The 13,808-nt window shown below is 40.4% G+C and overlaps 1 protein-coding gene across 7 annotated transcripts in view; it reads right to left on the bottom strand.

Moving 5' to 3' along the window:
• The window catches only part of NFIB (nuclear factor I B), a 221,200-nt gene extending 207,669 nt beyond the window's left edge, over window positions 1–13,531 (bottom strand). For 6 of the 7 annotated variants that reach the window (XM_039543434.1, XM_039543437.1, XM_039543438.1 and 3 more), the window contains exon 1: window positions 5,655–6,486. In XM_039543434.1, the coding sequence (XP_039399368.1) occupies window positions 5,655–5,684 (30 nt within the window). In that variant the 5' untranslated portion in view covers window positions 5,685–6,486. Of the gene's footprint in view, window positions 1–5,654; window positions 6,487–13,058 lie in introns of those variants that run through there. The other variant, XM_039543436.1, reaches the window with a different exon arrangement.
• Between the last annotated feature and the right edge of the window lie 277 nt (window positions 13,532–13,808).

Genomic DNA, 13,808 nt, shown 5'->3' with positions numbered 1-13,808 from the left:
TTTAAAAGAGATGCGATCAAGATGTTTTGTTTCTAACATTTAAAAATTTGACTGATCGGCTAATGCCAAGCAGTACCATTTTACAAAGAGGACACAATACGATTTTAAAAATTCTGAGCAGAAATGTTCAGAACGCAGGAGCGAATGCCACAGTTCATTTCTCTTCTCTGTGGCACAGAAACACAAAGCATATACATGCTCAGTGTAATGCCACACAGTTCCCGCTTCTGGAGCATGCTCTCAGCAAGAGACTGCTGGTGGCACAAAGAGCATGCGCCATTAAACTTGATCCATTTTCTTATCAATCGTCCAACATTCCAACACTGAAACAGCACCATTCCAGTGGTGGTAACTAGAGAAACCAGTATACGGTAAGGGAAGGTGGGCAAAAGACACAGCATGTAAAAATCCTGAACAGAAGCTTCTGTACTTAGAGCTCTGCATGCCTCCCTCCTATCCCCCCCACACACACACACACACACCTAGTAAAATAGAAATTTATGAAGTTGAGAACAAAATTACATTAATGTTTGTCCAGAAGCTCTACTATCGGATTTGAAGCCCCACAGAGTTAGTTAATTTGTTAACTGATCACATGAGTGTGGCAATTATTCTAAACCCCTTAAAAATCAATCTGAGATGTACAATGAAAAATGGCAACTTGGCACAAACTTTGCATTCTTTGTGTTTCTGCATGCTGTGGCAGGGTGACATTAGGAGTATACCACTGGTCAAACACCGCTTTTGTGAAATCCACACCATTTATTTACATTTTTTAAATATCCTTCCTAGCATGTGGCTTTACCTGCAGGTTCATATCTTCTACCTAGTTGCAGTGTGCAATGCATTAAAGGGGGTAAAGCATAAATGTAATGTAATGTACAAGCATATCATTCATTCATTTTGCCTGTTTTAAGTAGCATCCTCCATACTTGTTCATGCCCAAACAGGACTTTCCCCCAAAGTACTGTCTACCTCTGTGAACAAATATGAATGTAATTATTCCACTAATTTAAAATGGCCAAAATCCACTACCAAACATTACTATGTTTTGGTTTTGAAGGAAGAGATTGGGGGTGGGGGATCTCGCTATTTTTTATTTTGTATGTGTTTCTGTTTTTAAGCACTATGCAGTGGTTATGCATCACATTGAATGATGGAATACAATCATACCACAACTTAGCTTTCTTCATGTGATTATACACAAGAATAGAATATATAAACTAATATTTTCGTTACACTGATAGAAATGGAATGACATATTTAATCAGTGGGATGATTAACTCGATTAGGTAAAAATGACGAAAGTATAACTAATGGCTTTATAATTATACAGAATTCACAATATTTTCTTGGCGACCTATTGGACTTCAGACTGAGATTTTAGTATTAAAAACTTCAAATTGAAAAGCAATTTCAGAGTATTCTGAATGTTAAAATCATGTATGATTTGATTTTTCATCCCTAATTGCCCCTCCTTCCAAAAAAAAAAAAAAAAAGTTGTGAGCACAGTTGCACATATGGCCAAACATTACCTTCACAAGAAAAAAAATCTGAACCAAAATTGAACAGTAAAGGATGCAAATGGTTTTATTACAGTGTGAAACATAAAGGCAATGATTAAACTGTTCAGTAGTTTCCAGCAGAGATTTGAACATTTCTGATACGATACTGGCACACAAAACTAGGCCAGGCAAAGAGTTAAACCACAATCTGTTCTTTGTGTGGGAAGGCAGTAGTGCACTGAGCAACCACAGCCCACGATAAGACTTCCCTATCGCCATATACTTTCTGATGCCATGCTTTTTCCTCTCATTAGAATTACTACAGAAAGTTTATTTTTTCTCCTCAGAAAGTTATCTTAAAGAAAGTCATTTAATAGCATTTTGATTTTAACATATGTAGCAAAAAGGTTTAACATATAACATTTCTAATTCATTTTATTACAGATTTTGAAACCTGTAACTTCCAGGGGGGAGGGGATTAGAGTGGGGGGAGTCCTTTTGTCCCAAATACTAAAATTTCCTTTACATTTAAAGTAGGCTGCAGTGCTTATAGTTTAAAATACATAAAATATTGTATATCGAGCAGTTTGGGGGGGGGTGTTAATAAGGACATCATGAACTTTTTTGGTTTGACTTTACTTTTAGGTACTATATTGAATATTAACAATGACATCCAATAGTATCCAAAACCATAAGTCATTTTATATACTTACATTTCAGATCTGACGCTCTAATAGTTTAATTTTTCTCTATACAAAGAGAAACTTTATTTTTTTTATTAGGACCAGGGTTTTGTTTTACAATATCATCAAATACTGTCTATGTTCAAGAAAAATACAAAGTAGAAAAGCAGCAAGTTATGTCCTGCTGTAAAGCAGTATTATCAAATATCTTTGAGAGAGTCATTGTGCATCTGGATTCCTTTCAAATGAAACATTACTTGACAAGAAGTGCCCCATAAAAATGATCCTAAATGGAGATTTGCTATTAATCATACACATTCTCTGCTCAGCCTCCTAAAAAGCCATCTACTAAATTTGATTTTTTTTCCCTAACATTGGTAGAGGCAATATTGAAAAAATTATTTTATGTGGCACTTACCCATGTGAATCATAACTGCTCTTGCAATAAAGTGATTTATGAAGGTAAGATTTTTCAAGTGTCGTAACAAATGGTTCAGGTGAACCATTATGCACCAACAATTTAAACTAACATGGAGGTTATTCTGAAATATGTATATAGCTTGCAAATAAATGAACAAATACCTACACTGTAATCACAATATAATGCTGACAGATAGGCCAAGCTTCCTTTTTTAAAGTAGTTTACAAGAGAAATGTATTTCCCTTCTCCTTCCCCCTCACCTTACCTCTTCCTAAATTTCATTTCAATCTATCTACATTCAGATTAGAGAACTATGATACAGACAATGAGGTAAAAGTCTAGCAATTACACATAGACAATCTTGCATTCACAATTTCATTGCATGGATTTTTATTATTTTCCCTATAACTAAACAATATTCTCTAGTAATATAAAAATAAACCGTGTTAAATATATCACAAGAGCCTGAGCATTTAAAGGCATGCGGTAACTGTAACCTATCATGTCTCGGTCAAGAGAGATAAATTGGAGTTTATATTCATTCCAACACAGGAGGAGAGAGTGGGGGAAATACATTGTATGTGATGTCTGTATACTAACATACAAGTATTTTGTATCCATTGAACTGGCGATGGGAAACGTTCCCAATTGCCATGTATTGGCTTAACAAACCTACTTTTAGATCTACTCTCAAAAGAGGCTACAATGCGATAGACTCACAAACTGAACTACAACTTTTGTAAAGCGCTATTTTGATCTGCGCTTACAAGTTTTAACAGAATATTTTGTGATGAGCACACAGCACTAGAGTCAAAATATGTCCAGACCATCATACAAATAGCGAGTACAGTAGAAATTAAAATCATTGTATCCAGGTTTTTCCAAACTGCTAATCAGAACTTCATATCAGAGTCAGTGATATTCTACTTTTAAAAAAAATAAAGAGAAGACAAAGCAAGTAAACCTAACCTTCAAATTGGAGGCAAGAGGAGAGGAATTAGTGAATAAATTTCAGTCATTTCAAATAGAGGAGAGAAACTTTTACAAATAAAGAAAATGAGAACTGCTACAGTTGTATTCCCAATGTATATTACTAAATTTGCCTACTTAAATAGTCATATGATACAGCATGATTGGAAAGTGCTATGTTTTATAAACAAGTTCTTAATACATCAGTGCACGATAATGCTCTTATTTATGCTTACATAAATCCCATAAATTAAGTTTTATAAACATATAAATAGTGACATTTTAATATAGATTTGAAAAAAAGATGTAAACCAAACACATTAAAAAAAAAAGTCATAAGACCTGGAAATAGCAAAAGACCTTATCCGCTATATTACAGGTGGGAATGCGAATTTGCCCTACTACTTTAATATAATGTAAAAACTATTTTATTTGTATTAGTCTTAGATGTACACTCATGTACAGAAGACCCATTAACTTGTCAATTTTTTTTTTTAGAGGACAGTTGATGGGGGTGGGGAGGGAGGAAATCTACTAAACATGGATTACACCAGAAGTAATTCCTAGGTGCGTACCTGTAAACATATATGCATATCTTCAATACATAGTGCAATCTATATGTTATGATATAATTATTTATATTTAAACTACAAAAAAAACTTAATACTCTTTTCCAGTTTAGTTGACGTTTACTTGCTGAAAATATCCATATCTAAGTCAATCACACATAGATGCCAAACAAAATATAAACAATAAAAAATGTGTCAGCCAAAAAGCTACAGGACTGTATCCAATCAATGAATAAGCCTTATCTTTGTTTTCATCTTCATTCACAATTTCTGAATGCTTCAGTCCTTTTAAATCACGTTTTTAATGGTCAAATAATTGAAATCATAATTATTTGTCCTCTGTACAAATATAACTGCATTAATATTAGATTTACACTAATATAACACTAGATTTATGTTCTCACTTTTCTTTAGATATTTGTTGCACCAATGTGGACACAAGCAGCTATCAGTTAATCAGTTTACATCACATCCTCCTAAGGCAGACTTTTACTAAAAACTGCTGAAAACTATCCCATAGCTTTAGAGTTAGTTTACTCTTTGGAATATGTTTTAGCACCAATACATGTATTTCTTGTTAAAATGATTATAAATATACTCTGCGGTAACTTCTGATGTGTTACTTTCTGCTGTTTAAAATAATAGTTTCAAAAGAACTGTAGATCCGTATTCTGTTTCCTTCACCATATTTTAAATATCTTCATAAAACCCTGGATTTTCCAGAATCTACTCTCTATATCTCCCCTACTTGAAACAATATTGCACAGTTGGTCCAAAATTTATCAAAACATATAATCTTGGATGCAGCATAGACAATTATTGCTTGTTTTTCTTATAAGGGCCAAAAAGTCAGTTACCACCAAAGGATGACAATAACTATAAGGGCAATTTATATAAAAGATAATTTTTGCTTTTGAAGTTGCATGCTAATTTATAAAATTATAAAACACCAAAATTAAACAAGAAAAATGTTATGTCCCTAGACAGTCAAATAAAAATTATATCCTGTACTTTGGTCATTCTCACTCTAATCAACCTCATACTGTTGGCAGACTATAGATTATTAATTCAGCGTGGAACAGTATTACTTTTACATCAGTCAATGTTAAATTAAAAATAACACTTTTCTTCTTCAACCCTTATATTTGACACTGAGTGAGTAAACAGGAGAGCAAAAAAAGACAGCAGATCAATATTCTCTAGTCTAATCAGAACTTTTCAAACCTGCTTTTTAATTATATTAATTTATATTGTTTTTTACCTTTGCAACAATTTAGCAGTATTTATCTAGGGGTGGTGCTTTCAACGAATCTCCCCCAAAACAATGGCCTTGTACAGTTTGTTCTCTGCTGTTCTATTTTGCAACAGGAGTTTGGACCCTGACAAGCAGCTATAATTATGCTTTAAGCCGTTACTACTATTAGCATGACTCATTGAGAACCATATTATATGTGGCTTTATATAGATAATAAAAAATATAAAATATAAAATCAAAATGCATCTGTACCTGAGTGAGACAGATGGGAGAATACATCATGACTTCGCTTTGAGAACACACTTCCCGGAGAGCCCCTAAGAAAAGCCTCAAAAGGGAATAATTTCATCTATTCATTTTAGACATCTGAGAACTCAAGGAAGATGAGATCTATCAGGACGGGATTCTGCCCTGGATCACCACAACTTCACAGCAAACTCCAGTCCTCCTTAAATAGCCAAAGATTCAAGTTCACTCCGTGTGCTAGATTTCCCGGGGTGAAATCCAATCTACACTTTTAACCCTCTTGTTGTCGGCGGCGCAGGAGTCTCGCTTTTGCTGCTTCTGCTGCTGCTGGTTTTCGGATTAAGGGTTTTTTCGGGGGTGGGGGAGGTGGACGGGAGGGTTTTTGTTGTTTGCTTTTTTAAGATGTTGGTGGCGGCGGCGGTGGTTGCACTGTCACCACGCTACCAAAGTTCAAGGTTACAGCCCGGAGCGGAGCAGGAAAGTCCCGAAGTAATCGCAGGCGAAACTTTGCAAGGAAGAGACCATGTGCGTATGTGAGAGAGTGAGTGAGAGTGTGAGTCCCCCAAGGCTGGGAAATGCTTCGCAGCGCGCAATCTCCGGGCTTCTCTCGCAGCAGCCTGTGCCTCTCTCTGCCTATCCACTCCCTCCCTCTCTCTCTCTAATGTGGGCAATGTTAAGAGGCTGCTTTCCAAACGCCCACTATAATAAAAATGATCTCTTGAAAATTCAAAACGATAAATCTCTCCCTCTCTCCCTCCCCATTTGCTCCCTCTCTCGCTTGCTGCAAAACTTGGAAGTTGGAAAATCCACCGGTTACACCCTGGGGACCCCCTTCCAGTTCGCTTCCCCAAATGAGACTTGAGGATTGTTTTTAATTATTTAATTACACAATCATCGCTTACACTCCTCCTCCTGCAAACACATTCCTTTTTTTCCACCAGATCTTCACCACCCCCCTCCTCCTCCTCTTCATCAATCATCTACCACTGTAGAAGAATCCAGCACGTTTTACAAACATGCCTAATGTTCCCCTCCCTTCTGGTGAAAGAAGGTTTTTTTTGGGGGGGAAGGGGGGAGTTGGTACAGCGATTATGGCAGCAGCTATTTCAGAGCACTGGCAGTAATAAACCCACTTCCCTCTGCTTGTCCTGGGAAGTGCCCAGTGGAAAATTCCCTCACAGGGAGACAGAAAGGGGCTGGGGCTGCAGCCGCCTGGCTCTCTCCTCTGGCCTCTGCCCACCAGCCCAGGAGGAGCCGCTGCGCGCACCCCGCGAGGAGAGGCGGGGGCCTGGGCGGGAAGCTAAAAGCGTGAAACTTCGCCACATCGCCCCTCATTCAACCCAGCCCAGCGAGGTGGTGGGAGTTGGGGTCCCTTGTTCTTTGCATGCCCAGCCTGCAGCCCTGTCTCGCGGGTTGCGTTTCTCAGCGTTACTTCCCTGGGCACCTAAAGCCCGAGGGGCTGCTGGGCTTTCGCTCACAGTGCAATGGGGCCTCCTGCTTTGGGCTGCTTCTTGCCTCCCTGCCAGGGAGCCCCTTACAAAACACGTGCCCCCCCCCCCTCCCCAGCCCTCCGCCTTGCCGTCGCAGCCTGAGCAGCACACGCCCTCAGGGACCGGGATAGTCTGCGGGACGGGCTCCCTGTCGTAGAGGCTATGCGATAGGGGGAGGTCAGGCCAGCTTTCCCCGGGGGGGGGGGGCGTAGGGGGCGGCTTTCTCCCCCGGCGTGCCCAGTGGGGTGCAAGCAGCAACTCGAAGGGCATCAAACAATCTGGAGGATGGGCCCCGCGGTAGCAAAGTCTGGTTTCAATCTTCCAAACCAGCTTTACTAGGAAGCTGAAGCCCGAGGACGAGTTTCTTGCTCCAGGAATGTAGTGAATGAAACTTATTTCTCCTCCTGTAGGGAGGGCGGTGTGATGCAGTGCGGATCTCGGGGGGAGGGGGCACCCACCCCATGCGCGCTGCTGGGGCTGGTGGTGACACAAAGGGGAACGAGAAGCTGACGAAGCGCCTGATCAGTGCCAGCTCCTGCAGCAGCCTGAAGTTTAAACCTTCACTGTGTTTCGCTATTGAGAGCCTCTCTAGTCTAAATTGTCCTGAAGGGACCAGTGACTTTTCCTTTCCCAAAGTGGGAGTTATTCACGTCAGTTATTCACAACGACACATCAAGAAAAGTAGGCAGGTTCAAGTCAACCATGAAATGGTCACTTTTTAACCCCGTCCTGTCCTCATTAGGGAAATGCTCAAACACAGCCCATTTTCAAAGAGGGCTCTTAATGAGGAGAGCTTGCCAAGTCTACCAGCTGCAATTCCCATAAATTTACAAGCCAAAGGAAGGGGGAAAGGGAGGGGGGGTCGTACAAGACAGGTAATGTCAAAGGAAACAGCGAGATCCCAACGCATTAACCCTTAAAAGAAACCTATCCACATCCATTCTGGTGGCTAGCTGCACTTTCAGGCTTTGCTCAAAGCATCAGTGTTTGAACAAGTCACGTCTTCTTCCTTGTAAGGGTCGTATTTAAAAGTGACAAGCAAGTTTAGAGCGCGCACTCACGCCAGAAGTGATGAGGCAAACTCGGGGTTAACCCTAGTGAACACACTTCATTTCGTATCTTGCACAGAATACACCAAATCCTATCATCTTGTGCCAGACACTGCAGAAAGCTGATAACGCCAGTTTTAAATACTGGAGTTTCCCTTTGAATAAATATTCAATTTAACTGGAGTTAATTTACCATAAAAGACATTCCCCTTGGCACAAATGCACTAATGTCCTTGAACACCTCTTTAAGCGCTTGGACTCCTACACAACCAGCCATTACTACGGGTCTGCTTTAAAGCCGTAATAGCTTTCTCCCTCCCCTCCCCAACTCACCCCTTACCCTCCTAAAAAAAAACCCCACCCCACTAGAAATGCTGCCTCTGTGAGTTGCACAGATTTTATAACTAGCCCCTCCCCCGGGGTACGTACTGGGAAGGGGACCCTTTTTTCGCCAAAGACATTTACACTAAAAGTAACAAAGTGTGACAAGCTTCTCAGCTCGAACAGCAGGACAAAGAAGGGGAACAAGGTAAGGAGAGCCAATGAGCCTTGGGGTTTCTACAAGCCAGAAGAAAACTCCTGAGTTAGATGGGTGCGGTTGATCTCCCCACTCAGACACATTCACATACACACACTCTGGAACAGGAACAAGGACTGGGGATTATACATACACGTATACATTCGCTGTTGTTAATAACTGGTTTTCACTTCCACTAAGTGAGACAAAGACTAGCCAGGGAGGGGGAGAGATGAGGCTGACTGCTTGGGGCCCCATGTGGCCGGCTGTGTCTGTCTCCCTCTGTCCTCAGGCGCCCTGCACATGCAGCGCCCGGCCCTTCACTCACTAAACACTGACGCACCAGCAAACCAGCGCTACTTTTAACAAAATACCAGACTAACTCCAGGCCTTTCCAGGAATAGATGTGTTAGCCAGGATTAACCAAACTCATTCTGGGAAGACATCCGTAGGGACGGAGTGGAAACGGTATGGTGATTCATCTCAATAAATGCCCCCTCTTTAATAAGCAAACTATAAAAACAACATGCTTAATAGCGTCTCGGAAGTAGAGAAAGTTTTACTCGCAAGTCCAAAGGTACAGAAATTCCCCTACAGCCTCCGCAAGCACATACGCCTACAAGATGAAATATAAGATTGCTTTTTTCCCCGGTCTCTTCTTTCTTCTCTCTTCCCCCCCACCCACTCCAACCCTTTAGGATTATCTCTTCAGCAAATTAACCCAGGAGAGATTTAAAAGTTATTTGCTTAGGTACAGATGTATATGAATGCTGATGCCTCATGTGCCTGACTTTTTAAGGACGTGGTAGTTAGTGAAAGCAAACCATAACGGCGACTGGGCCTTGGCATGCAGCGAAATTCTTTATGAAGGTAGCTCAAACACCTCAACGCACCTAAAAATAAGCTACGATTGTTGCAAGTTCTGTATTCTTTGATATCCTGTCTTTCTGACAATTCCTCGTAACACTACGTTTCCTAGCATTGCAATATTCGCTTCTGTATATACTGGAGATAAACAGACCTTCATATAGTGTTTAAAAATCCACATATGTCTGTAATATTCACACACACACACAAATTCGCCACCTGACCTAGCTATTGAGTGACACTGAGAACGGGTTTGCTCTGCGCTAGTGCTTAGAGAAGCTGCTCTGCTATCACAGGAATGGGAACACTATATTCTGCCAGTGGCAGCTTGGGGGAGTGACGAGGGTGTGCATTTTATATATGTGAAACTTCACAAAGCAAACAGCCACAACTAAAGCGAAGGCTCCTGTAAGAGATAAAGAGTCAAATGCGTCTATCTATTTATTACCTCGCAATTGTCCAATCGGTGTTTTAAATTCTCTCTCGGAAAATTAATACCAGTCTGGTCTTTCCTCTTCCCAGCATCCCCCACTACCCCGTATCTGGCATCCTGTACTTATTTCACTGGGAGCTATTTGTATTCCCTGGGGACAAAACTAAGCCGAGAAAATCACTGTTAATAACGTTAGTGCCGAAATACCAACGCACAATACCAATACAGGAACTGTGGCTCACTGTCTACATTTCATGCACATTTACAGTTTGAAACTCACCGAGCAGCACTGATTTCAAATACAATACGAGGCTCGTCAGCTCGTCTATATGGAAAACTAGAAACACTTTTTGAAACTAAAGGCCAAACAAACTTTCACTGCCCTCCGCAGCAGTTTTCCACGGACGATTCAGATTTGAGCTCTATTGGACTCCTATGGAAACACATGCTCTCTTACTCGCTCTGTTTTTTGAACACACAATATCTACACATTCTACAGAGCGTTTGTAGTTATGTTTCCAGAGGATCCTTTAAAAGTTAGAAATGGAAAGGCCTGTATAAAGTCTATATTCTTGCTAATGTAGGATTCCAGCTGGTGTTCTTTGTTCTAGTATTTTGGTTGTCAATCATAACATCGTTCTATGCCTCAAAATCAAGAGAAAGATATTGTTAATGTTGGACTGTATATACGTGCTTATTTTAGTATACAAGGGTGTGAATTTCCTAATTATCTACAAACATACAGAGAATTATCCATTTCTATCTGAATATTATCATAGGATCTTTTTTAAAATAAAAATCTTTCAGACATTTTGCAGCTATTTCAAATAATTCAGTATGCAAGAATCGCCTCCTCTTAAAGTTCTATTTCACGAGGCTTTTGTGACACAAAAGACAAGCTATACGCATCTATGTTGTAACGTCAACTTTTCAACTTCATCAGCAGTAAGAAAATTAAACTTATACCCATTATATACACAAATGCATATGTACACACACATATAGCATAGATTGACTAAATTATGTATTATATACATCACAATGTTATATTGTGTGCAATATATATTATATATAATATGACCAGTAATTGTGAATTGCAAGGCGATTCAGGATTCCTTATGATTCAGGGTTCCTTGTGATATCGTATTCAACTATACAGCAACGCTCCAGATGTTTATAATGTCATATAATTATAGTTTTGTTCAATTCTCCTGAGTCTATTACACCTATCCGATTACGATAGAAAATAAATGTAACTGGGGAAATAAACAGTGAAACTCAATATTTTTATCTGTTCGCGATTTTTAAATGCAGTTTAATTTTTCAGTATAGGTTTTTTAAAATGTGAACAGTGAAATTTGTAACTCACTATAGTATCATCACACCTATAAATATATTAATGTATTTTAATCATAGTATTACTATTTTTTTCTGAATGATCAGAAACACACACATACACCTATCTAGCTCACTGGGTGTGTGCGCTTGACCTCTGTCCACATATGGTTTGATGGTGACTCTAATACCCGAGCTTTCTCTGTCTCCCAGACCAGAAAAATGAAAACATCAAACCTCAAATGTAAAAACTGTAAACCACAACGTTTTGTGTTATACAACGCTGCAGTTTTTACCCTGACTGCGTAAAGGTCACGTTTGCAGCCTTACAAAGGAATGGAAACCCATTCTCGCTAATATAGCAAATTCTCTCAAAACTCACATTAACTAATCTTAAAACTTCCTGGACACACACACACACACACACACACACACAAAATAGTTGCAGCTGTATCTTTTCTGACAGTTTATATGACTTTCTAGATTTATTATGGGTTTTTTTAAGAGATTGATGTAAATGTCTATACAAATTAGAGTTCAAAAGTTAACTTTTTTCCCCTATGATTCAATGTTACGTTACATGGGTTGCGGCTCAAGATCACTTCAAAGAAAGTTAGAGTTAAGTCTTGTGTATTTTGGCGCCTTTTCCCTGCCAGCTACTGTACTTAAAAAAAAACAAAACTTGGAGATCTTGTCTGTCCCGTCTCAAGTTCAATGGCAGCCCTTTCCAGCAGCAGGAGTAGGGGAAGATGGCCATTTTCGCAGCCCTAATAATAATTCAGATCACGCCACATCGGCATCTTGTGTCAAAGTCGAAACTGGCTTCCCCGCCCCCTTCAACCTGAGAGCTGCCAAGTCCTCACACACTCCGCATTCAACCACAACTTAATGGATGGGATATTGTGCATTAAAATGTGGCCCAGACACACAGGCGAGGAGAGGACAAGAGGGGAAAGCAGACAGACAGACAGACACACACACACATACACAGAGAGAAGAAAGGAATGAATTAAAAGTAAACATGCACGGCTCCCACAGCAAAACAGTAGGGTGAAAAGGGGGAAGAGAGAAACCACAGGAAAGCCACAAAAGTAACTTTAAAAAAACAAATTCAGAGATACCACACGAACACTTCATACTGCAACATGCAGCACCCGGGATAAATTAACTATTTAGCACAGCAAACAGAGGATCAGTGCCACTTTTCCTCAAAAGGACACATTCAGGGTGAAAAGTGTATTCATTACAAAATATATCCAGACGGTTAGAAGGAAAAGAATCAAAGGGTGAACAAAAAAAGAAACTACAGCAACAAGCCAGGGGAAACAAAAACTGTCGCGAGATACAAATAAAGTAGCATTTTCATTAATCCTTTCCAGCGTATAACTGATAGCTGCCTGCCAGAGCAGAGGGGGAGGGGGAAAAGTTGAAGCAGGACATGTGCCAAGTTCAGCACTTTTGGACGCAAACTCCCATCAACTGATTCCTGGCATAAAAGTGTGACCCATATACAAAAGCTGCCAAAAAAGCAAAATATAAACAAACAATCCACCACTTATATCTCATCCTGTAAAACAGAAGTGATATCAGCTTTTAGGAAGGGGATATAACATCCACTCTGGAAACCACAGAGACACAATCGCAGCCTGGAGGGGGGGAAGAGGGAACAGCCAAGCAAATGGAAAGGGGAGAAAAAGCATAATTTTCAACGCCACATACCATTGCACTGTATTGCATTAAATAAATGGGATCCTGAAATCTGTAACACACAACACAGGGCCGTTGGCTTCACATGTCTCAGGTAAGAAATTTATTCTTTTCTCAAGAGCTCGGTGTGGTTTGTTTGTTTGTTTTTGTTTGGATTTCCAGAAGTGGCCTTCTTTTTTTAAAAAAGAAAAAAATATTGTTTGCTCAGTTTTTTTTTTTTAATGGAGACACCAAACAGGAAGAAAATTCTTGGCCAGAGGAGGGGAAAAGGCGGTAAAGTTAAAGTCTATAGGCAGTGGACAGCCCCCTCCTCCTTCTCCTCCTCCTCTCGCTTTCCAATCTTCCTTCCTCTTTGACTTGCAAGGCTGGAGAGTAGGTTTTGGTGGCTGACTTGAACGCGATCCAGGAGAGGCTGAGACCTTTGTGTGTGTGTGTGTGTGTGTGTGTGTATGTGTGTGTGGAGCTGGGCTGGTCTCTGTATGTGTGTTGCTGCCTCTTTTTTTCCTTCCCTTCTCTTTCTCTCCCTCTCGCTCCCCCCTCTGCGACTGCAGAATGAGCTGGCGATACTAGCGCGGAGCTAGTGCGTACTTGGCCTCCTTCCACCTCTTTCCGATTGGCCGGGCCAGCGGCGGTGGCTCCCCTTAACCACCACCCACTAAACCACCCATTCCCCGACTCCCCATCTGCCCGCCGGAGCCCTGGGGAAGTGCGGCTCTTCGTTTCCGCCTGGCGGCTGCATAAGAAACCAAGAAAAAAGCTAAG

This window comes from Mauremys reevesii, linkage group 6, assembly GCF_016161935.1.
Source record: "Mauremys reevesii isolate NIE-2019 linkage group 6, ASM1616193v1, whole genome shotgun sequence".
NCBI lineage: Eukaryota > Metazoa > Chordata > Testudines > Geoemydidae > Mauremys > Mauremys reevesii.
Note: the sequence above shows the minus strand (reverse complement) of the source record. Positions and strands in the feature narration are given on the sequence as shown.